This window comes from Asparagus officinalis, chromosome 4 (assembly GCF_001876935.1).
Source record: "Asparagus officinalis chromosome 4, Aspof.V1, whole genome shotgun sequence".
NCBI classification, from domain to species: Eukaryota; Viridiplantae; Streptophyta; class Magnoliopsida; order Asparagales; family Asparagaceae; genus Asparagus; species Asparagus officinalis.
In genome coordinates, this window is record NC_033797.1 from 142,382,606 (window position 1) to 142,408,609 (window position 26,004).

The window sequence follows — 26,004 nt, forward strand, 5'->3', positions numbered from 1 at the left end:
AATGCCACACAGTCCCAACGAAATCTCCCTGAAAGTAAAAATTAAAAAACAAGAATACCAACGCACCCACATCGAGACCCAGGCTGCGGGTCCCGAGTCCAGCGATGGATCCCGTGAAATTGGTGGTCGGGGTGGGGTTCTGGGTGCAGGGGTTCCGGTGCTTCCCGTGGATGGCAGTCAACTTCTTCCTAAAAGACGGTCTTGCCCTCGACCCCTCGACCGTCCAGCTCCCTTGATGACCTCCGCCAACATCGATCGGCTCCGGAGAAACCGCTCTACCCCGCCCTTCTCTCGAACTGCCACCTCCCCATTCGACGCCAGCGACGTCTCCCTTACGTCGCCATCGGACTGGTGCGGTGAACCTCAGCCACCCGCTCCTTTCTGTGCCTTACCGTCACCCGCCCCCCCTCAAATTTTAAGAGCTGCGAAACTTTCCTTCTTTGCCTTTACCGACTTGTTAATGTTAGCGAAAAAGTACCGATCTTTTTAGATTACTATTTTTTGTTGATTATTTGGTGTTTTTCGTAAAAAACTGAAGTAGTGCTAATAAAAAAAGCCTGTTTTTTATTTTAAAGCTTTACAGTCACCGCCCCTCCTGCAATTTAAACTAAATAAATAAATAAATAAATAAATAAATATATATATATATAGATATATATATATATATATATATATATATATATCATATATACTTATATATATATAATATATTCTCTGAAAAGTCGGTAGGAAAATTAATTAATTTATAGTTTAGCGTGTTCCGAGAAATTGAAGAACTAGTATGAGATTTGTCTATAAAATTTGTTTGCTTTCTGCGCGTTGTCAATTAATTAGTTTTTCATTGACTACTCACTCAAAGGGTCCATACATCAATGGGGATGAATTTATTAATCAAGTAATTTGTTGTAGTACCATTATTTAATTCTAATATTTGCTAGTCATTTACTTGCTCTGTTCGTATTTTCTCTAGAAAAATGTAGCTATTGCACCAAGGCATAGGGAATCCATGCAAGCAAGCGCCCAATATGGACATGTATACATTTTTCAGGGATGTATATATATATATATATATATAAATGGGTATGCTTGGTAGTGAGGTGACATAATCCCCTTCACTCATTCAAATGGTTGCATATCCCCATGCACTCCTCTACCCATGTGAATGTGGTCCCCCATTTGAATGAGTGGATGAGATTGTGCCACCTCACTACCAAACATAAAATTTGTCATGACGGATTTAGAGGTTCTGAGGAGATTGAAAAGTTTGTTTGTCCTTCGAATAAATAGAATAACTAAGGATGATGAATCCGACCTCACCCCTTTGTTGGAGAAAATTCCATGATATTAACGGTTTGCCAAAGCGATGTCGTTCCGTGGATCATCGGACTTTTGGGGATTTGTGCAATATTTGGTATTCCTTTTTCTCACCGTTAATATGGTGGACCTGGACGAATGAATATTTTCCCGTTTTACCTTCGGTCAGATTCCTCTTTAGTCTTTTCCCCTTGATAGAACAGTCCCCTTTCTCTTGCATAAAGTAAAAGAGTGGAATAATTAGTATGTATGATCTCTTTATATAATATGCAATGGAACCTTTTCTTTTCTCTTTAGCTTTTCCCTTTTCCTTTCTGGTTGATTCTAGCTTTTTGTAAATATTTTTTTACTGCAAGATAAAGGCTGTTGTAGATCCTTCATCTTACCTGAAAATAAAAAACAACAAAGTAGGAAATTATGCTCAAGGAAATCCAGTAGAAGATTATTGACAAGAAAAATCAGAACTGCCTATGAATTCTCTGTCTGAACTAATCTATGCTTACAAATCTCACATTAAGCGTAGAACCCTTTGCTATGGTAAAATAAAGTGTCAGCGTTTTCCAGCTCCATGACTTTCTGAATATAATATCCAATATGAAATCACAATTGCCTGTGCTATGTAAAATTGTAAATATGTTAAATCTCAGGATATTCTTTTCAATTAGAGTTCGATTCTGTAGTCGGATAATGATTTTGAAAGTTAATGACAGGAGTCTGAGAATCTTGACAGGACAAATTGGTTCAAAAAATTTATCGGAATTTCAGATTTACACAATCGAAGCATTAAAAAAAATGTTAGAACTACTTTTTTCTTAAGGTTTGTGTCCATGATATGTGAAAAGCTTGAAACAAAAAGTTAAATTGCAACAAACTAGCATGAAGTTTAGTTTTTGAAGAAATATTCTCTAAATAGGCCTTAGCTTGAAAATTTCATGGTAGGAGTTCATTGGTTCAGTGTGATTTAGCCAGTAGAAAGCATGCGACTGTTAGTCATTGTGGCCTGATTTAGAGGTAAAGACACGGATTAGGTTAATGAACGATACTTGGCTTGAGTTTGTTAAGGACTGTCTTTAATCCATATTTAAGGGAAAAATCTGGGAAATATGGGAAGAATGAGATAAATTGGATTATATCTGTGAGGATTTTGTTTCCAAACAAAAGTGGTATCCTGGTCTTGAACTTTTGAGAGACCTGTAAACTGTTTTACCATGGAGAAACATTTTCAAAAAGCTATTCACATATGATTCTATATCTCATGATATATTACTGTTGAGCAAAGCAAGATGAAGAAGGTTTTCTGACGTTTATTTCAAATACATGAGTCTGTTGACAATAGTCATGAGATGATGTACTGGTATTTAAAATATATTGTGACATCTAACTACTGTATTACAGAGAATAAAAAACCTGTAAGTGTGCAGAAAGGCTGATAACAATAGGATTACTGCAATTTTGAAGATTTTTCCGAAGCATAGACTGACTTAAAATCTGTTTAAGGCCAACAATGGAGAAGAGGAATTTGGGAGGCTTACAGCTTATAAAGTGCTAGTTAAGAAGGAAGCTGTATGTTACATTAGAAGGTATTAAAAAAACTCCTGTTTTGGCGGGCCCATCAATTTATCTACCTTTATTGATTCAAAATTGTGGATCTTGAAGTTCTGGTAGGGTAGTTGCTGTAATGGAGAAGAGGAAATTTGGGATGCTTACAGCTTATAAAGTGCTAGTTAAGAAAGAAGCTGTATGTTACATTAAAAGGTATTTAAAAAAACTCCTGTTTTGGTGAGCCCATCAATTTATCTACGTTTATTGATTCAAAATTGTGGATCGTGAAATTCTAGTAGGGTGGTTGCTGTAATGGAATAGATGCACAGATCAGAAGCTGTCTACATAGTACATGTTAGAAGAGTTTTCTCCTCGCGTTAAGAAGGTGCTTAAATGCATACGACATAAAATCCGTACGCAAGTTCCAAAAAACTAAGTGGTTCCTAGAATTAGAAGACATATAAACCAATAAGCGCAATATGTAGCATAGTAGAAAAGTCTTGCAATATGATTCAGAAACAAGAAGTTCCTACATTCATGACTTCCATAGATTTGCTCCCACAAAAAATATTGATGGTGCTATTTTTACTGCATTTTATATCAGGAAGGCATCAGTCAGCTACTGAATTACATTTTTCTCTGCAGCACTTTTGCAGGCGATCTCATGGATATCAATTGCAATCCTACCTGAAATTTCCATCGCCACCCTTGCATTCTTCCTCCTCCTTAGCAACCTCGGTGCATCCATTACAGAGGTTGCTAATGATGCCATCATTGCCGAGGCTGGCAAGCAAACCCAGAATTCCCCCTCCACCTCCGCCTCCCTCCAGTCCTTTAGCTGGATGTCTGGTTCCTCTGCTGGTATTATTGGAAATCTCCTCGGTGGCATCGTTATCAATCGCCTCTCTCCATTGACCATATTCCTCATCTTTGGCCTCATAGCACTACTCCAATTCTTTTTCATTGTATCTTTCAATGAAAACTCGCTTAACTTCCCCAAAAGGTTGAGCAACTCATCAAAATCTTCAAGCATCAAGAAACAAATTTCTGATATATCCTTCGCTTTGAAAAAACCTGAAATTTATCGTTCTATTGCTTGGTTCTCAGCATCAATTGGCATGGTTCCGGTGCTTACAGGTACCATGTTCTTCTACCAGACAGAACACCTGAACCTCGACTCATCAGTTATCGGCCTATCCAAGGTCTTCGGACAAGCAGGTCTATTGGCATGGAGCATCGCATACAATAACAAGTTCAAGAAAACCTCAGTGAGGAAGCTATTGTTCATACTTCAGGTCACGATTGCTGTATTCATGATGTCAGATGTCTTTTTTGTGAAGGGTATTTATAAGGATTTGGGAGTTCCAGATTCGGTGTATGTGACAATTTTCTCGGGGTTATTGGAGGTTTTATTCATCTTCAAGCTGCTTCCTCTCTGTGTCCTCTTGGCTCAGCTGTGTCCAGCTGGATGTGAGGGGTCTGTGATGGCATTTCTTATGTCAGCTATGGCTTTGTCGGTTATTTTGAGTGGGTATTTGGGGGTTGCTCTTGCTTCTTTAGTTGGTGTTTCTAGTGGAGATTTTTCAGGGCTTGGTGTTGGAATTGTGATACAGGCTGCATTCACTCTGATACCACTCTGTTGGATTTCATGGATACCAGAAATGGAGAAAAGGGTCGAGAAGAAAGAAGAATGAGGTTGGCTTTGAAGAATTTATTCTCTCTATTTTATGGGATGGAAATTTTTGTTCTATATGGCCAAAGTGAGAAACTTCTGAAGGTCAGTTAACATTCGATTTCTTACTTGTTCTTCTGCTCATTATGGATTCTGTGTAGGATATTGAAGTTTTCAGTCAAGTTTATCTATAAAACTATTCTATGACAACACTTTGCCTATATCATACTGGTGTAATAACTATTGATCATGCAAAAGGTGTGCGATGCCCTTGTATATGAGACATGAAGTTCCATTCTCAATTTTAGGCTGAATTGTATTGTGATACCTGAACCATTCTGTTCCTCAGCACCTCCTTGCAAGCTGTCCTAAGATTACCCTATATTACAGAGGAGAATAGTTTGTATAGCACATTAATTTTAGGTCAATATGTCAATTCGACCTAATAGTTGTAATTGCTGTATTTTTTGGAAGTAATATTAAATTTGCTTAATCCAAATCAGGGCTTGTTGTAGCTAGATTAAAGGGGATTACATCATAATTATCAGATTCCATAGGGTATCCAAATAACAAAAGACACAGACAAGTTTGTTGGGTACTTGCGACATGGAGATCAGTTTCAGGCGGTAGAGATTGCCAGACATACTGACAGTCAAGTTACCGGATAAACGGAAAACACTGCTAAAATAACTTAAAGGAGATGATACTCGTGACCATGACTAAGACTAATCACAGATTTCAAAACTGTCATTATTGCTGTCCTCTTCGTCTCAAACTTGCTGTTCAAATTTTTACTTAAAAAAACTATCTTATGGTGTCAACAAGCCATCAAACTAGTCCAGAATTGTCATGAGCCTAAACCTCCCATCCTAGTCCAGGTTTCTCTAGCAGGGCTTATTGTACAATTACTAAATTATCACAAGTAAATTAAAAGAAAGAAAGGTTGAGAATGTGCTTGCTAAGGAAAACAAAATTTAGAATATGCTTGGGTATTAGACTATTAGTATGTGCTATGCAATTCCGAAAGAAAAATGAGGAATGAAAACAATGCATCAGTATCCTTTGAGAAGAAACCTAGTCTTGGGTGGGAGGTTAAGTCTTATGACGATTCTTGAGGTCTTTGATCGCTTTTTTAGCACCATAGAAGAGTTTCTACTCTTTTGAATAGAAAATTGTGTAGCTCTCATGATGGAGGCGACAGAAATTCGTTGTCAGCAACGGTCCTTCCTCCAACCGCCCCCGAAGGAGGGCCGGGGACTCCCCCGCCGCGCAGCCCACTGACGCCCCCCCCAGTCCGGACCCTCGCGACGACGCCCGCCCCCCCCCCCCATGGGCGGGCACCGCGGATACCCCTCGTATTTCTTTATTCAAGATAAACGCAAGCTAATTAGATATTGTGAAGCAAAACATGCAATGAAATGAAGAGATTAATATTCAGTGTTCCTAATTATTTGTATATTGTGTGTAATACCGTTACTCTGAAGGGGATTCTACTGTACATCATTTTCACTTAGATTCTGTCAGCGTGTATCAGTTACTCTCGTAAATCCAAATTTGGAGTACAAAACACTAAATATAGCTAATCCAGTGCTTAATGGGTGCGCAATTATAGTGTCTAAAAGCACCAGTTACATAGTTAAAATGTTGGTTCTTATTGATGCCTGGGGAGTTAGGAATTCATGTGTAAGCAGAGACTGACATTGCATGGAATAAGAAAAAGTAACGGAGTTAAATAAAAAGTTGGGATCTATACCTAAATTTGTTTTAAAGAGAATTAATAAAATCGTTTCATGGTTTCTTGAAAAAACAAAAAACCTAAAATTTTAGTTGATTTGACTATAAACCTCGATTTAGGATTCATTTAACTTCCAAATGTTTATGTGGTCATTTTTTTCAACAAACAGTATTAAAGTTCAGGAGTTTTATTTCTCCCCCAACAAATGGTATTGAATTTCAGACTGTGGTCTAAAAAAAAAAGAGCGAAGTCTCGTGTCAGGTCTGTAGGTGCCGCAAGACAACTAAGGGTCTGGTAAGCTTAGATACGGTGGATGATCCTAGAATATTGGTAGTCATGTCCTGATCCACAAACTATTAGCACCATAAAAGAGTTTCCAGCTCTTTTGAGAAGAAAGCTTGAGACGATGAGGAGAGGTTCCTTGTCATTTTTTCCCTTTTGCTAAGATCAAATGCAGGCTAAGGTGTTGTAAAACAAAATATTTGAATATCTAATGAAGTCAAGAGAGGAAGTGTTGCTCACTATTTGTATATTGTAAGCAGTGTTGTCACTCTGAAGCGACTTCATCTGTACATCACTTAAGATTCTGTCAGTGCGCATTAATTGCTCTCGAAAATCCAACATTGGATTACAAAACACACAATCATAGCTAATCCCACTGGTTAATGAGTGTGCAATTAGTGTCTAAGAGCACCATTTATATAGTTTAAACTTGGTTCTTATCGATCCCTAGGGTGTTCGAAATTCATCGGTGTTCAAAATTCAGAATGATATTGGACGGGTTAAGAAAATGTAACAGGGTTAATTAGAAAGTTGGGATCAATATCTAAAATTTTTAGTTAGTTTGAATCTCAACCTCTATTTAATCTTCATTTAACTACCAAATGTTTATGGTTTTCTTTTCGCTAAAAATACTACTAGATTTCTTACCGTTCTTTTGTTCGTTTGGATTCAGTGTAGGATATTGATGTTTTCGGTCGAGTTTATCTATGAAACAATACATGGTCATGATTATAATTAAAAATGATTGTGTAGATTAGCATACAAAATTGGTTTTGTAAGATATGCCATGAGAAACTTTGAAGATTCTGGTTTAGATGCAGAAAACCCTACTTGCCCACAAAGGGAAGTCTGAGATGAAGAGAAAGAATCCCAAACTGACAGTGAGAGAGGAGTATGAACCTTAGTTATTTTGCACAAATACACGCACATAGCTTTTTTATAGTGATGAGAAGATGCTTTGGGTGGTCGATCCCACTACTGCACACGGAGTTTTTAATGTGTATATGTTGTGAAAACACATCATTATCATAAAATATTTCTACAAGATTTGGATAACAAAGGAGAATAAAGAGAGAAGGGTTAAGCTTGATCATCCAATCACTGAGAAATAGAAAACATTGAAATCTAAATCAGATAAGATAACCCTCTATTCTTGAGTTTTATTTTGTTTTGTTTTGTTTTATTATTATTGTTATTATTATTTAAATATAAGCCCTCATCGTTCAAAAAGAAGAAAGTACATTTATTGTCTTAATGAAGTCCTAAACTATGCAGTGAAGTGAAGGGAGAAAAATAGTGTGGTAAACCCATGTTTTCCTGCAGCGACGTTGCTCTGAAGTGGCTTCAACTGTACATGATCCTTTAATAATTATCTCGGACAACCATAATATGAGTGCAAAATACTCGTACCTAGCCAATCACAATACTTAATTAGCATGTAATTAGCGTAGAAAAACATCAGTTGCCTGCTATAGTTTAATTAGTTGGTTTTATTACAGGTAACGCCAGGTAGATTTTCTGTGACGATTACGCGGAGCAATTGGGTTAATTTTGAATGAAGCTTTTGTTCTTGGTATATAATCTCACAATTCTTTTTGGTCGGGGGTAAGAGTTGTATAATTTCACTTTGCTTATTGAATGTTGGATATCCATGTTAGGCTACATTTGTATGCTACAGTTTGTCTGCTGCATCAGAAGTATGTACTGAGATATATCCTTGATATAGGCATGCTTTACATCACACACGTCATTGGAATTTTTAGTAAATGGCGTTGACATCGAAGCTTTGAAGGGTGCACTGAAGAGTAAACGGTGTTTTCAAACTACTGTTTTTCTTAGAACTTGTTTCAGTGATGTCTACAGATACCTGCATCCAGAGATCTGTCAAAGATCTTTGTGCAAACGTCTATGTTGAGAGGATTTAATCGCGATCTTTATAAAATTTTATCACCTTGAATTGAATCCTATTATCTTAAGAACAGCATATACCGGAGCTTGCTACCGTCAATATTCCCTATAACGGGCTATGTCGCGTGCCCGATGCTAAGTAAGTGCAAACAATGCATGCATGTACTTGCGATAGGAGGAACTTTCTTGGTTAGCAAGTCAGCTGGATTGTCGCCTGTAGAAATTTTCTCCGCCATAATCCTCTTTTCCATAGAAATGAAGTGATACCCCATGTGTTCGTTACTCAAGTGAAAATTTTGATTCTTGCTAATGTATATCACTTTCTTTGTGAAAGCTGTTGAGTTGTGTAACTAGAATCTTTAATTGGAGTCCTTTTGCTCCTCACAAATGTTACCGCACAGTATGTAGTGCGTGCAAGTCTCAACACTACTTGTGGTTGGAGAGATTTGGAAACTTCAGAAATTATTATTATGCAGGTAGGAAATTGGAAAACATTTCAATTCCTATACGGTCTCTCAAACAATATAACGTAGAACTTCAATTACATCCCTACAACTAAAACCAATGCAGGGCGAAGGAAACTGCCAACTTTTTGGGTGTTAATTGCACATAGACCCTCTGTAGTATCAGTGTTTTCAATCAACTACCCTGTGGTGTTATCGCCGCAAATAGACCCCTCGGTAAAATTCTTTTTACTCTTTTGCCCTTAGATGAAATCACCAATTTCACCTGGGCGCAATATCCGTCAAGAATTTTCCAAGGGCAGAAGAGCGAAAAGATTTTAACCCGGGGGTCTATCCGCAACAATGTAACTACAGGATTATAAGTTGGAAAACAGCAGTGCTACGGGAAGTTTATGCGCGGTTAACCCTATAATTTCCAGAGAAGCAGACTAGCCACGAGCTAGACCATGATTTGCTTGTTAAAGATCCAACTGAACTCAACCATCTCCGACGATCTCCTGCTCTTGCTCCCTCTCTTCCATCTTCCTAAACCTCTCGGCCAGCCCGCACACAAACTCCTGCGCCCTCCTCCCTTCGCCGGACAAATCGCTGCTCGCGTCCCCCACCTTCCATCTCTCAACGAAGAACTCCACCGTGTCTGCGTAATCTTTGCATGTGTACACGCCCCGCGGCAAAGCGGGCGAAGAGGTCGTCATCTTGCCCGTCGTACATGAGGAGGGCGGCCGGGCATCGTTATGCGCTTCCTCATCATCGCGGAGAAGGCCTGCACCATGCCGTCAGGGTCGAGCTGGAAGAGCTTGTCGCCGACCTTGGTGTAGACCGTCTCGTGGCGCTTCTCGTCAGCGGCGATCAGGCCGCAGATCTTGGCGAGGGCGGCGTCGCCGTGGTGCTTGGCGTGCCGGGCGGTGTTGCCGTGGGAGATGAAGGTGGCTCTTTCTTGAAAGGAGGTGTAGATGATGCCGTTAACGTTGTAGGGATTATTGTCCGTACCGTTGTCCTGTAACGAAGAAAATAATTAGAACGTACGTACAGAGATTTATGTGTGTCTTAGGCATTTTTTGCGTACTTATATCTTAAACAGTAGTAATAAACGTATTTAAGAGTGGAGATAGATTTCTTGAATGCGTTATAATAGAAAGAAAGAAAGAAAGAGATGACGATAGAATCGGTATAATCGTTCCTACTATATTACTCATTACATAAGGATCGATATAATCGTTCCTACTATATTAACATATACATTTGTGCATAACAAATAAATTAAAGGGAAAATATTCTGAAAGAACTTGCCACTGTACCAAAACTCCGATGATTGACGGTTAGAATTTTACATTCCAACGGATATAAATTAAAATTGAAATATCCAGAATACGAAAGAGATTAGAATACCTTGGCTTGCTTGGGAGGTTAAGGGTCATGAAAATTCTGGAAGACCGTGGTGGCTGCTTGTTAGCACCATAAAGGAGTTTTGACTCCTCCAAGCAGAAGGTTGAGGATGAGGAGAGCTTCAATATTGCCATCTCGTCCTATCTTTTTTTTTTTTTGCTACGATCAAGTGCAAGCTAATTAGATATATATTGTGAAGCAAAATGTGCATGGTGTGTCGCTGAGGTGCATGGTGGCTTCATCTGTACATAATCGTTTTAATTGTTAATTAGTTCCCTCGTGAAACCAAAATAGAAGTGCAAAACACACTCAAGAATTAAATATCCAATCGACATAGAGTGCATCTTAAGCGTACATATATATATATATGGTTTCGTGAAACCATTAATCGATCAAGGATCCTGTGCGCACTGTCACCGGTACCACAGACTTAAGCGCAACATCGATCCGTTCAACTTTACGTCGCTGACGCAGTTTCGACTCTTTTGAGCACCAAAATTTGAGACGACGATCGAGGAAGGAGAGCTCAATTGTGCCAACTTTTCCTCTCGATCTCTTCGAAGAGCAAACGCAAGCTAATTAGATACTGTTGGGAAGCAAGAAAGCAAAATATATATGAAACGAAGGGATAGAGTTTAATGTAGTCAGATCACAAACTTAGTATAGGAATTCCAAGGTGGCTTCAACTGCACGTATATATATAATCCTTAACAAAATCAGAGTGCAAAACACTCAATCATCCTGCACATCCAATATATTCCCACACCAGGGTGTAGTTTAGGCCTGTCCAAAAAGCCCGCCGGCCCGGGTCCGGCCCGAAAATCCGGGCCTGGCCGGGTCCGGCCGGGTCCGAGCTGCCTCAGCGGCGCCGGCCCCCGGGCCCGACCCGGCCGCGAACTAGGGCCGGGCAACCAACCGGGCCCGGGGGCACAGCCCGGGCCCGGAAGCCCGGCCCCGGTCCGGCAACGGTCGAGGCACTGGTGACTGTTGCGAAAAAATACCAGGCCGCGGCGCGGCCGGGCACTACCAGGCCGGGCCGCTGGCCTAGCCCGGGCCACAATGTGTCACAGAGCTGACCTCGGTGACCGTGTGCTGACCAAAACGACCGGGCTGGGCCGGCTGGCGCCGAAACAATACGGCGGGCTGGGCCGGGCTAGGCCCTGCCCGCGCCACAATGGTCACTTTCCCTGACCGTTGTGGCCGAAAACAGTCGGGCTGGAACGGTCACTTTCGTGATCGTTGTTGGCCAAAAAGGCCGGCCGGCCGGGCCGGCGGAAGTGACCGTTGTGGCCAAAACAGTCGGGCTGGAACGGTCACTTCCGTGACCATTGTGGCCAAAATAGCCGGGCCGGGCCAGCCCGGCCCGGTCCTGCCATAACGGCCATAATCGGTCGTTTGACCATTTTGTCCCTAAAAACGATCAAAAAACGGCTATTTTGTGAGGTTATTTTGGTCATTTGCTTAGGGGCTGGTTCTATAAATAGAGTGGGGGTTTTCCATTTGTTTTCTTCACACCAAAACTCATCTACTTCTCTCTTATACTCTCTTTTATACTCTTATACTTTCTAATCCTTTCATCAAATGGCTTCCGGATCTGATTATGAAGAGCAAAACCTATTTCCTTATACTTTCTAATCCTTTCATCAAATGGCTTCCGGATCTGATTATGAAGAGCAAAACCTATTTCCCGAGCCTGAAATGAGTCCTCCTACTGGGTCTACTCCTACCGAAGTTAATCCCGAATCCGGTGGCGACGAATCTGCACTAAGAGCTCCTAAAAGGCCAAGATCCGATGTGTGAAATTTTTACGAGAAGATCGACGTCAACAAGGATGAACACGGTAGGATCCTCACCTAGAAGGCTAAGTGTGCGTTGTGCGGCAAGATTTTTCAAGCTCATCATAAGAGCGGTACCAACCACCTCAAACGCCATTTAGATAAACACAACAAAGGCCAGACTCCTCAAGGTGATATCCGGCAATCTATGATTTCTCAATCCTCCTCTTCTGGTAGTCTCGGTAGTTAGAACTATGACGCTGCCAGAGCACAGCACACTGGATTGATGAAAATTGGCAAATGTTTAAAAGAGTTGTTTCTTTTATTGCAATAGAAGAGTCACATACTGGTGCTAATGTTGCAAATTTAATAATTGAAGAACTTATGAAATTAGAAATTTCAGAAAGAATATTTTCTCTTTCACTAGATAATGCAAGTAATAACAATGTAGCTGTTGATTTTATCAGATCATCTTTATCATTGCCATGTCATGGTGATCTTTTTCATATTAGGTGCATCTGTCATATTTTAAATTTAATTGTTCAAAGTGCATTTACTGAAATTAAACCCATGATAGAAAAGGTTAGAACAGTTGCTTACATGCATAGTGCTTCTGAACAAAGACTTAAAAGATGGAAACAATTTTGTAAAAGAAAAAATGTAAAGCCTAGACTAATTCCAAAAGATGTTGACCATAGGTGGAATTCCACATATGCAATGTTAAGTGTAGCAATAGAATATAAAGACATTATAACTGATTTTATAAACTATTATGCTTCTAGTTCTAGTTCTGGTAGCACTTATGGAATAACTGAAGATGAATGGACAATTATATGTAATTTAAATGAAATGTTACAAGTTTTTTATGATGCTACAATGTTATTATCTGGCTGTTATTATCCAACCATTACTTTAGCTGCTTTACAAATTTTAAATATTCAAAATTTTTTTGGGAAATATCTTATGGATGATACTTTTGGACCTATGATTTTTCAAATGGAGAGCAAATTTAATAAGTACTTTAGGCATATTCCTCATATTTTTGGCTTGGGGGTTCTTATTGATCAATGCTTGAAGGATATTGGCCTTCGAAGTTTGTTACAATCCTTGTATGGTAATCAGATTATAGACTTAGATGATGGAACCACCCTTACTGCTACTTCTCATCATTTAGCTATTAGATATTATTTTCAAACCTTATATGATGAGTATACAGCTAGACATGGTGTAGCTACACAACGGTCTACAGCTTCGGTTTCTTCGAGCTCATCCCGAGGTAAAAGTGTAAGTTTTGATAGGTATGCAATGGTAGCTGAGCTAACTGGTGGATCTAGACTTGGATCGTCATCATTGGAGGTTTCTAAAATAGATGAATATTTATCTGCTTCTTTAGTTAAATGTCAAGGAAATGCTTTAGATATTTTGCAATGGTGGAAAGTATATGGATCAGTTTCATATCCTATACTTTCCACCATGGTTCGTGACTTACTAACAGTGCAGGTTTCTACGGTAGCTTCGGAATCCGCCTTCAGCACAGCAAGACGTTTGATCGACGACCACAGGACATGCTTAGATCCGTATACTGTACAAGCGGTGATGTGCTTACAAGATTGGTGGAGGTACGAGAAGCGAACGCAAGGCATCGATCGGATGGCTGGAATTGAAGATAAATTTGAAGAATTGGGACTAGCAGATAGATACAAAGAATAAATTGTAATTTTTATATCTTATCTTAAAATTTGTAAAGAATTATTTTGGAAATAGTTACAAATGATAGTAATATAGGTAAGTAGGTGCCAACCTAGTTGGGATGTACTTATCTATTGTGATGCGATGAATTCCAAAATAAATTTTTACTTGTAATTTGTAAATAATTTATTAATTATTAATAAAGAATTTGTTTTTATTATTTTTTATTTGTAATTTATGTCATTTTAAGTGATTAATAAAATTATTGTTTTTATTAATTTTTCTTGTTTTTTTTTATAATTTAAAATTTAAATAAAATTTTAAAAATTTGATAAAAAAATAAAAAAATTCCGGGCCAGCCCGATACCCGGCCCGGGGTACCCGGGTCCGGGTCCGGGCTCCGATTTTGCCCAGCCTGAGCCCGAGCCCGGATTTCCGGGCCGGGCCGGATGGACAGGCCTAGTGTAGTTTGCGTAGAGAAACAGTGGTTGTTATGGTTTAATTAGTTGAGGTGGCCCACAACATTATAGCTAATAAGGTAATCCAGTGTACTAGAGATACAAGGAGCACTTGGTTCATGAGCCCTCGCGTTAATCAGACGAGCTCTTCCACTGTTGTCATGGCTTGGAAATCAACAGTATCATGTTGTTTATGTTTTTCATCGCGCTCACTGGATGCAAGTTATCCGTGACACAGATGGAGTACAAAAGAGATAATAGAAAGGATAACATGGATGTGCGAGAAAGAGGAGGCATGTCACGTCTGGTTGCATAGAGAGATGCATGAGGTGTGTTTGATATGGCGGAGGCTCTCTATGTTGGGATTTTTAGATCTCGCAAAAGCCCCGAAAACCATTAAAACGCAGCAAATAGAATCACACAAGATTTAACGTGGAAAACTCTCGACAGGGAAAAACGAAAACAATCCACTATCACCTCCAAATTGTAATCTTTTGCACGGACAAAGACTGACAAACCCTCTCTCTCACAATACCCTCGAACCTGGTTACGCCATCTATTAAACCCTGATTACGAGAATATTGTCTCTCTTCTTCTCTCTACCTCAAAACCCTAGAATAGGAGACCATCACCCGTTCAACTCTGCGGGGCACGTAGACGGTGGATTCTGGTCAAACTTCGCCTTGTCTACGGGGTCATAACTGAGCCAGGACGGCCCCCCGGCCGGCCCCATTTCCCATGGCCCAATTCCGCTCTTTCCTCGCATGACTTGCGGATTTTGGCTAGTACACCCTCAACCTTCTGCCTTTTGTTTCATTTTGCCCCTGTTTGTGGAAAATTTGTAGTAAAAAGAATGAAAGAAAAATTGACTTGTATTCTCTCGATCTCAATTACAATTTGAAATTCCGATTACAAAAGAGAAGAGGATCAACATAGATCCTCCTCTTTGTTTAATTCTGGGTTCTTCACGGTGGCGATGGAGTGCCTCCCTCGAATGCTCGCGTCGAGTTTGCTCTCCGTTGACGATCCGCACATCTTGATTCACTGGAACGGTATCTCCTCCTCACGATTTGACGCTGTGGAGATTTTGCCAAGCAAGTTTTAGTTTAGATCTCTGGATGAGTTGATTGATCTTAACCGTAATTGGTTAGACAAGCCAATGATCTCTTCTTTGCTGCCCAAGAGCCGACTCCGAACTAAGCTGATTTCTTAGTTATTTATAGGGGATTAAGGGGTGTAACCGCCCTCCTTAATTCGCTCTTATATGGGGCTAATGGGATGTAACCGCCCCTTAAATCACTCCTGAGTGGAGTTGTGATCCCCTCAGATCGTGGGAAACGGTTTTGAAACTGTTCAGCTCGTGTTTGAACGAGTCAAACGCAAAATCCGCGTTCTGGCATGAATTCTGCATTCAAACGCAGTGTCTGGAAGCTCGTTTGCAGCGTCTGGAAGCTGCGTTTGTAGCATTTGAAAGCTGCGTTTGGCAGTTTGGAAGCTGCATTTGGAAGCGGATGGAAGCTGCTGTTCATGGGAAAATTTGCAATAAGAAAATGAATGAAAGAACTGTATTTGATTTGTATTCTCTCTAACTGCTTAGAAAAAGAATGTTTACAAATCTCTCAACTCTCGATTACAATTGGATTTCCTGATTACAAAAGAGAAGAGAATGATCTAGATTCTCTCCTTTGTTTAAAACTGGGTTCTTCACGGTGGCGATGAGATGCCTCCCTCGAATGCTCACGTCGAGTTTGCTTCTTGTTGACGATCCGAAAATTTCAATTCACTGGAACAACTGACTTGTCCGGTTGATAACTCTTGACGAGTATTGTAGCTCAGAATGAGTAACAAACTCTAATATGAAAAGAGTTATTGGAACCGAAAATAATTCGGTTAATAAGCCAAGTATCGAATGTCTGGACTCTTCAGCTGATGATGATTCCCCAGACTGTGTAAGGAGTTGATCCTCTCACTCTCTGAATCCGATTTCTAGATCTCTCTCTGATCCTCCAAAAGTCCAACCCTAAACTCTGTTGAGTTTGTTGATATTTATAGGGAGATTAGGGGTGTAACTGCCCCCATAATCCGCTCCTAAATGAGGGTTTAGTTACCTCATTAATCGGTTATAACAACCCACGTAAATCACTCCTCAGATCGAAATTGCATGGATCGTGTTTGAATAGGTCAGAACTTTGACTTGCGTTCTGGCATAGATTCTGCGCTTGAACGCAGCATATGGAAGTGCGTTCTGCAGCGATATTGAGCTGCGTTGTGCAGCGATGTGGAGCTACATTCTGCAGCGATGTAGAGCTACGTTGTGCAGCGATGTAGAGCTGCGTTGTGCAGCGATGTGAATCTGCGTTCTGCAGCGATGTAGAGCTGCGTTCTGCAGCGATGTAGAGCTGTGTTGTGCAGCGATGTGAAGCTGCGTTCTGCAGCGATGTAGAGCTGCATTCTGCAGCGATGTAGAGCTGCGTTCTTCGATGTTGTGGAACTGCGTCTGGCGTCGGTTGGAGCTGCGTTGGGCAGCGAGTAGAGCTGCGTTCAGCGGCTGATTTAAGCTGCGTTCAGCGGCTGATTTAAGCTGCTTTCAGCGGCTGATTAGAGCTGCGTTTTGTCTATCTTTATATATGGATGGCACCAATGACCAGTAGAGAAGACTATTTGTGACACTTGAGACACCCCAATAACGCTCTATTAACCGCGGATCACGATCTCCACTAAGACCTCTTTGCATGGCTTTTAACCATGCACTTCTCAGCATGTCGAATATTTGCCCACAGTTCTCTAGATCTTCCTGCTTTTCTAAAATCATTACACTGCTTATCAGCATCTCTAATAGTTGGTAATATAATGTTAGTCATGTTGTTGTCGCAGCCATCAAGATTAATCATCTAAAACATGGAACTGTGTCGATAACTGAGGATGCAATGATTGCGGTGCTTCGTCTTTTGGAGCGTAGCCACTTGTGTTTTGACTATAGGGATGGATTCTATCTCTCGATTTCTTCATGGTCCATAGGGGCGTCCCTCGATTGTAGCTTTCTGTTGGTAATAAGAAAGTCTTTGATTGTAACTTTCATTGTTAGAGCTTAATAGGGATCAGCTATCCATTGTGATTTTTTAGACAGCCTACAGAACCCCCTCCAAAGTTTTCGAAAGTTCGCGGTTGACTAGGACGAATTTTCGGAATACTTTGGATCCTAAAATTTTGCTGATTGAATGCATCTCATCACAGACTGAGTGGAGCATCTCAGGGTCCTAGACAAATTTGTTGACATCCTCTTTTAGTTCGTCAATAATGACTTGGACTTTAGCCTGTCTGACCAAGTTGAGCATTTTCTGGCTTAAGAGCAATCTATTATCGTAGACAGAGAGGACCACATGCTTGTATGAAAATGTTTTCATCCCCAGCTTAGTCAGGAAGACAGCCTCGGAAGAATCCACCACATCATCTTTCTTGATCAGCTCGTTTGGGGTAAAATGATCTCAGCCGTCTGGTTATTGCTTGGAATATTAACCCCTTTGAAGGGGTTAGTTATGTGATAGGTGGAGGTTGGTCACTAGAACGCATGTCTAAATCATGCGTTCAACTGTCTGAATGTGAGGGTGCGTTCAGAAATTGAACCCCCCCTTTTTTGAAAACGCGAGAATCACGTTTCGGGTGAGATTTTGCCTAGAATCCCGTATCGATTTGACAGCTATAGCTGTGTATAAATGGGCTACTGAGGTCAAATCAAAAAGTCATTCGACTTTTTCCCCTTCTTACTCTTCCACCGATTTCCAAACAGAGCTCCTGTTCATCTTCTCCAGCATTTCGACAGGGGAAAGGATTAATTCCTAAATACCTCGTCCACCCATCTCCATCTTCCTCGTCACGATTGGAATGGGCCCCAAGAAGAAAATGGCTTCCAAATCGAAGATCGCCCAGGCTCAGGGTGTTCCTTCGGCTAGAACCTCCGGGGATGATCAAATCACTACACCTTCGTCTCCGGTTTCCTCAACTAATGGTAAGATTGAGCCATTGTAAGTTGCTTTGACGGATTTCTCATCCTCGACCCTTGATTGGCGATCTGTATTCCATCCTTGGACTCGAGAGATAATTCTCAGTGTTTATCCATTTTAGGAAAACGCATGGTTAGCTCCATCGTTCATAAAATTTCAACGCAGGTCTAGACCCTGCGTTTAAAAAATTTTGGATGCGAGTTGAGACCCTGTGTTTAAGGATCCGGACGCAGGTCTGAACTTTGCGTTTAAAATTTGGGCGCGGGTTCAGACCCTGCGTTTAAAGATCCGGACGCAAGTCTAATCCTTACGTTTAAAATTTTGGATGCGGGTTTCAAACCCTGCGTTTAAAGATCCGGACGCAGGTCTAAACCTTGCATTCTTGTATTAGACTTCTTCTGACTGATTTTTTTCTTTTTGCAGTGTGCTACTCTAACGAGCCTCTTTCCTTCAACTACTACTTCGGTCATGCGGGAGGTGCGGTAAAGAATACAATCTTCAGCTTTGCCTTCGAGTATCCAATATTCCAGGACACCCACAAAGAGCGGGCGAAACTCATTACTCAAGATTTTCCCGAGACTCTCAGGTCTTTGGTTACGGATGCTAAATTTGAAACCGCAGAGCGTGAGATTTTAAAGAAGCCATCCTTCCTCTTCGGGGATTCTGTAAAAATAGATCCCAAGCGGATGTCCGAGGGGAATTATAAATGGCTGAAGGTCGTCAACAACCGTCGTCTTTTCCTTCCTAATTTGGAGCGAATGTGGCCGATCTCTTATTATCAGTACGCTTCTATTCTGTGGTCGATGAATTGGGAGCTCGTTCAGGACCAAGGCGGTGTTGCTACAGGGCACATCACTCATCGGGGCACTCATCCGGCTGGTTTCAATAATTTTATGGCTTTAAAACCAGGTTTATTCCAAAAAGAGCATCCTGTTGGAGAGTCTGCTAAGTTGGCAGAGGTGTTCATTAGAAAATTTATCTCTGTCAAAGGAGAGTTCCCTGCTCAGGATTTTAGGGTTCCTACATGGGTTCACTCCAGTGATACAGACTGGTGGGCCCAGATGATAAATTTCGTCTTGGAGGAACTAGAAGAACCTTTGAGGATTTCGGAGTTAAAGGTTCCAATAATGGCTACCCGATACGGAATTTCTCCAAATTATAGCGGGCTCTTTGCTATGCTGGAATTCTACAATCCTCACACCGGCACCTTTTTCACCCCAGTTGGTGAATTAGGCTTCGCTCTTCACGAGATGTTTGAGATTTCTGGATTGTCTTTTGGTGAATTGCCGTATGAAGAGTTTGTTCCCGGCAATAGGGAATTAGAGATCCTGAAAAATGGTGCTCCCGAAATCTACAACACTTATTGGGAATTGATGTGTCATTTCCAGATATGTGCACAAACTACTGGGAAAAGAGCAGGCGGCGTGAAACAAGGCCAGTGGACGGAGTATCTTTTCCAAAATCTGTGGGACAAGGAAGCTGAGGTGACTCGTTTAGCTGCCAGTACTCTCGAGGAAATCACAGAACGCATCAATGACACAGCCTCTCATTATACTTGCGAGGTAGAGGAGGATGTCTTCCCAGCGTTCACCACGTTCGAAAGCTTCCACTATCAGGCAGAAGTCCCGATCTCTGACATGGCTTTGTTTGCTGGTTTTCTGACTCTTTGGTTGAAGCGTTGCGTGGTACCCACAAGACCGGTGGATGCTATTACGGTAGAGGTCTTATACCCCGCTGTTCTTTTGGCTTATGGACGGCCCTTGAATCTTCTTTCAGCCATGGTGTGCTGCTTAAAAAGTGGCTTGCGGGAACTATCTTCCGAGTTTATTGCTGTCAAGAAGTTGGACTCCGACGAGAAGACTATCATTCAAACCCCAACCCCTCGAGTGCCGATGCCGTACATTTATTTGGTGTCTTGGTTTGTATTGCACTGCCCTTCGATAATGTCGACTCCTGAATCAAGTGGTACCTCAGCTCCTCTTGTTCAGTAATTAGAAACCTCTCAATGGGTTGGTTGGTATCAAGTTAAATTCCGTGAAATATTTAGACGGGACTATAATTACGAAATTGCTTGCAAGTTTCCCACTTTCGAGGGCGGTGCGTACGGAGAACTTCATCAAGACACTCCGGGACCGAATTCTTTCACCATGCTCAGTAGAGGTGCCTTTTGGTGGCTCATAAACATTCGCCCAGGTTATCTTATCTTTCGACAAGGGAGGAAGTGCTTTATTGAACCATATAAGCCTTATCGCTTTTCTCGACAATTTGGCTATGATCAGATTTATGTTGGGAATCCAAACCCTACTCTTGCGTTCACAGGTAATGTGTATGAAGGAGCAAGGGCTTGGTATTACTCGGTAGCAGGATGTACAGGAGCGAAATTCCGGCTGCCGCACAAGATGCCCAACGTTCGTACTTCTTTAAGCTTTTGCACGTGGTACTAAGCTGCCTCTCAAATTTCAGCTTACAGCATGAATACCTCTTGCTTGAGAGCCATCCGCAAATGGTATGCCTCAAAGAAGAGTGCTAAAAGGTTCCGTGCTCGTGGTGCTAACGAATATTTATCATATGAGAAGTCGATTACAGAGGACGAACGGCAACAATCACCAGAGCAAGTTCAGGAAGAGGTCAGGATGCCGGATACTCGCGAGGTGGAACCTTCAAGAGTTCAGACTCGGAGTAAGAGTGCCACTGGAAAAAGAGCATTGGGGCCGGTTGAAGAAGCCAAGTATGACAAAAGAGCTCGTCGGAAGTTAGCGCTTGAGCCCCCTGCTTCTAAACTTATGTCGGATGCTCAGAAAGCATGGCATACCGAAGAAGAAGAATGAGAATCAACTGCTATGGAACTCTCGCCTCAGCCTGGTCTCCCCAATGTTGGTCCATCTCTAAGAGGCCCTGCCTCTTCTGCACATTTATTGAATGAAGAAGAACGTGGGGATGAATCATTTGCAGGGGGTATGGAGTTTGCCCCTGAAGACACGCTTCATGATACTGCCTCCACTGCCCCTCGTGTTGAAGAAGATATACTTCCTGTCCAAGAGCCTACTGTGACTACCCAGCAAGATTCAGTAACGGACAAGTCTCCCTCTGTTTCTGTGTTACTACCCCCTGTAGGAGGTACACAGCCAAGCCCTATGACTGGAGTCATATCAAAACCTACTATCACCGAGGATCCACTAGCATTTCCTTCCGTAGATGAAGATGAGCCTATAGACCATAGCGATGGTGCGGATGCCACAGATGATGATGGAGACCAGAGTGGGAACAATGACAACCTGGGTGATGACAGCGATGATCCCGATGACTGGGATATTCCACCACCATCTTCTTCCGACAAAGCGTCAGCCTACATTCCTCTACCTCTCACTGGTAAGTGTCGTTTGTTTCGACTCGCGACTAATCTTGCTCTGTATTTAAACAGTTTTCTCATACAGATCCTATGATACATGAGACGAGTACTGTCACCCCTCTTTCGACGCAACAGCTTATTCCACCACCAGCTCAGGTGTCAGAGCCACCTCGCTTGGAGGTCTCAACGACGACCCTCCCACCGACAACCTTATTGACAATTTCTCTAGCCTCTACAGAAGTGATAGACATGCCAAGGTCATCTAACATGGGGGAACTGATGGCTCTGCAATCAAGTCCATCTCAACTGGATATCGGCGTTCCTTCTCAAGCCACTACGCCGAAGTCACCTGCTGGTCTTTTACTTGGCTCTGTGTCTTCAGAAGTTTCTGTGCCGTCTCCCATAGCTGTTTTGAGTGCCAGATTTTCTCAAGATTTCTCTTGACTATTTAGAAAGTCTCACTAGGAAGGTGATTGAGGTCGTATTGGCTGGCCGAGATACTTTTGAAACCTTCAAGCCTATGATCACAAATAGTTTAAACAACCTTAAGTTCGTGGGTGAAGCCCACGTCGTCCAGCGTTGCTCAGAAGCTATTTTGCGCCTAGAGGCACAACTAAGGTTCTTGGAGGCTTTAGGTCGTGTTGATATCCAGGCGCAGATTGCATCCACATTCGAGGATATTCGGGCCGAAGAAGTTAATAAGTATGAAGTTGCTTGACGTCACATAGCAGAGCAAGAGGTCGAGGTGGAGCATCTGCAGCAACTGCATGCTCAAAAGCAAGCTGAGCTAACACTATCCAACACTTCTTTGGAGAATTTACGAGAGAAGATCATTGCCGCTGAAGCAGAGTTGACTAGGATGAAGGCTCAATTCAAACGAGAAGAAGCCATCGTCACTGAGCTCAACGTCAAAAGTGCTACCTCTCTGGTGAATTATCGCACAAAATCTAGTGCTCTGGACGAGGCTAAGAAGGAGGTAGATGCTATGCTGTCTAGTGAGGACGAGCTTCGGAAACGGGCCGAGATGCTGGTTCGGGCTGACCATGAAGGAAAACTTTCAGATATTAAGTCTCAGCTAGCCTCATTCAGTCTGATGAATTGATGAGCCTACTTTTGTATCGTTCTTTTGGTAGGAACAACACTTATCTTAGACTTTTTTTTCTTTTGAATAAGGATAGTGTTGCCTTTTTGGCTTTTCATTGTTTCTTTTTCATATCATGTTTTGACATGGAACCATGAAATACCAGTTTGATATTGCGACAACAACTATTTATTCCTCCTGTATTATGTTTTTGCTTTAAATACTGGAAGAATCTTGTAAGTGCCAGGAATGTAATATCAACGTGGCACACTTTGTGATCCCGTCGCCCTATTATTAAGAGTCGACAAGTGGAAGGTGTTGCAATCGGTGCAACTTTAGGGACCTATCGCTCTATTGACGAGATTAAGAGTCGACAAGTGGAAGGTGTTGCAATCGGTGCAACTTTAGGGACCTATCGCTCTATTGACGAGAGTCGATAAGCTAGAAGTGTTGCGTTCGGAGCAACTTTGAGGACCTTGAGGACCTATCGCTCTATTGACGAGAGTCGATAAGCTAGAAGTGTTGCGATCGGAGCAACTTTGAGGAGGGTGAAGTTCAAACTTCGTCAAATATTTTGTTTTAAATTCTGTAGAAGTTTTAAAACTCAAACATCATATTTTCCAAAAATCTGATTCTAGAAATAGGGGTACCCCCCTGCGTTCATGCTCTTGAGTTGGGTTGCGTATTTTTGGAAGAACGCATCTCCAGACTACTGCGTTTAGTCAGGCTTTATGGACGTAGGGATTTGTCCCGCGTCTAATCGGTAGTCCAAGCGACTGCAATGATGACGAAGAGGCTTCTCTCATCGGGAGTCTTGGAACTCTACATCCATATTAATTATTTATAAATAGGGCTGATTAGTCATGTCAAAAAAGCTTTAACGTTTAAGCTTCTTTCTTGAACTCCCAAACGAGTTTCTTCTCGTTAATTCTTCTACTATTTCGCTTCGTCTTCTGGCCATGGCTTCCAAGAAGTCTTGCTCGAGCGACGACGACAAGATGGCGTACCCTATACCACCGTCAGAGAATGCTTTTGGGTCCTCTTCTGGACCGACATCGATGCCTCCGACGCCTGGTCATCGAGGTAAGTCTCGCTGTCTTCTTCGTTTTAAGCATTCCTTGTCAATGGGTTTTCTTGAAATTCTCTAGATGAATTCTGATTGATGATGACGAATAAAATTCGTCTTTTCAATCTTGAATGCGAAAAGAACTTGCATGTCTTTTGACGAAAACTGTTCATCTCTTTGATTCTGGACGATAAAAGAATTTCCTGTGTCCATCGTCGTAACGAAGGGTCAAACCCTTAATGTTAAACACACGTGGACGATAAAAGAATTTCCTGTGTCCATCGTCGTAACGAAGGGTCAAACCCTTAATGTTAAACACACGGAGAAGTTTCTGTGTTCATCGACGAAAACTATTCGAAGGGTCAAACCCTTAATGTTAAACACACGGAGAAGTTTCTGTGTTCATCGACGAAAACTATTCGTCTCAGAAGCGAACAACATTCCTGCGTTCTTTGATCTTGAATGCGGAAGAGAATTTCCGTGTTTATTGATAAGATGAAGGGTTGATCCCTTAATCTTGGATGCAGGCAGAAAGATGAAGGGCTGATCCCTTAATCTTGGACGCAGGAAGAAGTCTTGCGTTCATAGCGATTCAACGCGGGTCTAAATTCCTTGCGTTCAGGCTGATCTTGACGCATGTTTAACTTACTGCGTTTGCATTCATTTGCTTTTCTGACTTTGCTTTGATTTGTCTGCCAGGTGGGGTTCCTGCTGCTGCTGCTCCCCTTATTATTCCCGAAGATGCTCCTCTCATTCCACCCATCTCCGTGATCTTCCCGCACGAGGATTTCGAGCGGGTGACTGATGAGACTGTTCGTTTGTCGCCCCATTGTACCCTTTTTCTCTCCAGACGTTTTGAAAATCTGGTGAGGCACGCTTTCTTCATTGTGATGCACAGGTGGGGTTCCTTCCTTGAGTTTCGAGCGCCTATCGTAGAAGGGTTGAAGGCTCTTGCGGAAGTCAACCCCCTCTATGCTCAACGTTTTGATGAGACGATATACCGATACTCGGGGGCCGCTCGTTACCTAGAGGAGCTGCAGCACACATATTTAGAGCCTAAAATCCAATGGGCCATCAGCAACGCTAGGCTGAGGGAGAGAGTTGCCGCTAGGGCCCGAGCTTTGGATATTTCAGAGAGGAAGGCTCGTATCTGGAGCTTGCAGAAGCAACGTTGCCAAGCCAGGGCCAGACTGAATGCAGGGGAGCTAACCCAGGAGGAGTTCAGCCTTGGGGATGCCACTTTTGAAGCAGAAGTTCAAGCTGAAAAGGAAACCATACAGGTGCTGCAACGGGAGGCTTCTGCTGCTGCTGCGGTTCCTGATGTAGAGCTTTGTAAGAGAGTTAAAGAAGAAGTGCTGGCGAAGCACGAAAAAGCTATATCGAATACAGAAGCTTATCTTCTGAGCTTCTCTTTACTCTAAGCCCCAGCAACTCCTACTTTTGTTTTGATTTTGTAATAACTCTATGTTATTTCTTCAAACACTTATTATCTGCATGAAATGAACTGCTGCTGTTTTTCTTGCTTTTTCTGTGTTTGTTTGGAATGTTGCAGTCTTGTTGTGATGTTGAGATTTCTAAAAATTATCTCACTGCGTTTGAATGATTTGAACGTAGGCTTATTGAGGACGCATGGTTTCGTCTTTGCATCCAAATAAGTTTGAACGCAACTCCAAGGCTAGACTTGCGCTCAGAGAGATCTGATGCATTCTAATTTGCTGAAGATTCCTTTTACTGTTGTTAGGGTAATCTCTGAAAGTTTCTTCATTGTTAGTTGAAATTTTGTGCTTGAACGCACTCAACGTGGGTCTGCCCCTTTATAGGAACTAAGAACGCAGGGTTGAAACTTGCGTTCGGGAGATTTGAAACGCAGTTATAGAACTTGCGTTCGAGGAAGCTAGACGCTCTTTCCTCCAACCTTGGGTACGCCTCTTAGGTTGCTAAGACTTTTCCACTGAACCAAATCAATACAACAACTTAAGAAACTTTCTTTATTATAATACTTCTCGACAACTTAAATCGTCAGAGGTGTAATGTTAACTTGACGACATACAAAGTAGGAGAACTTATTTGTTCATACAAACATTTGATGGGCAACTCCCAGCTAAGCTTAAGAGACTTGCAGTTTATGGGTAATATTTCTTGAGAAATTTTCCATTAATTGGCATCATGAGTCTGTCACATTTTTTATTGATGAGACGATAAGCTCTGTTGGAATAGACTATCTCTACCACAAAGGGTCCTTCTCACTTAGGATTAAACTTTCCTTTGGTTTTATGGGTCAT

At 41.7% G+C, this 26,004-nt stretch overlaps 2 protein-coding genes and 1 pseudogene across 2 annotated transcripts; 2 read left to right on the top strand and 1 right to left on the bottom strand.

Annotated features, from left to right (window-relative positions):
* LOC109839617 (probable folate-biopterin transporter 7) lies at window positions 25–5,000 on the top strand. Its single transcript, XM_020408112.1, is given in 3 exon segments — window positions 25–230; window positions 232–347; window positions 3,500–5,000. Coding segments are annotated over 3 exon segments (1,293 nt in total). The 5' UTR covers window positions 25–104; the 3' UTR covers window positions 4,551–5,000.
* Window positions 9,357–10,437, bottom strand: LOC109839415 (annotated as a pseudogene).
* On the top strand, window positions 21,067–22,019 carry LOC109839416 (mucin-2-like). The gene is made up of 2 exons (XM_020407840.1): window positions 21,067–21,595; window positions 21,661–22,019. Exons 1-2 carry the CDS (start codon window positions 21,067–21,069, stop codon window positions 22,017–22,019), a joined length of 888 nt encoding a protein of 295 aa, XP_020263429.1.

Bases quoted from the DNA above. Each gene is read 5' to 3' on its own strand.
- LOC109839416 (XM_020407840.1), top strand. From the start codon at position 21,067: ATGGAACTCTCGCCTCAGCCTGGTCTCCCCAATGTTGGTCCATCTCTA. The intron at 21,596-21,660 runs GTAAGTGTCGTT...TTTCTCATACAG, and splicing joins CATTCCTCTACCTCTCACTG to ATCCTATGATACATGAGACG.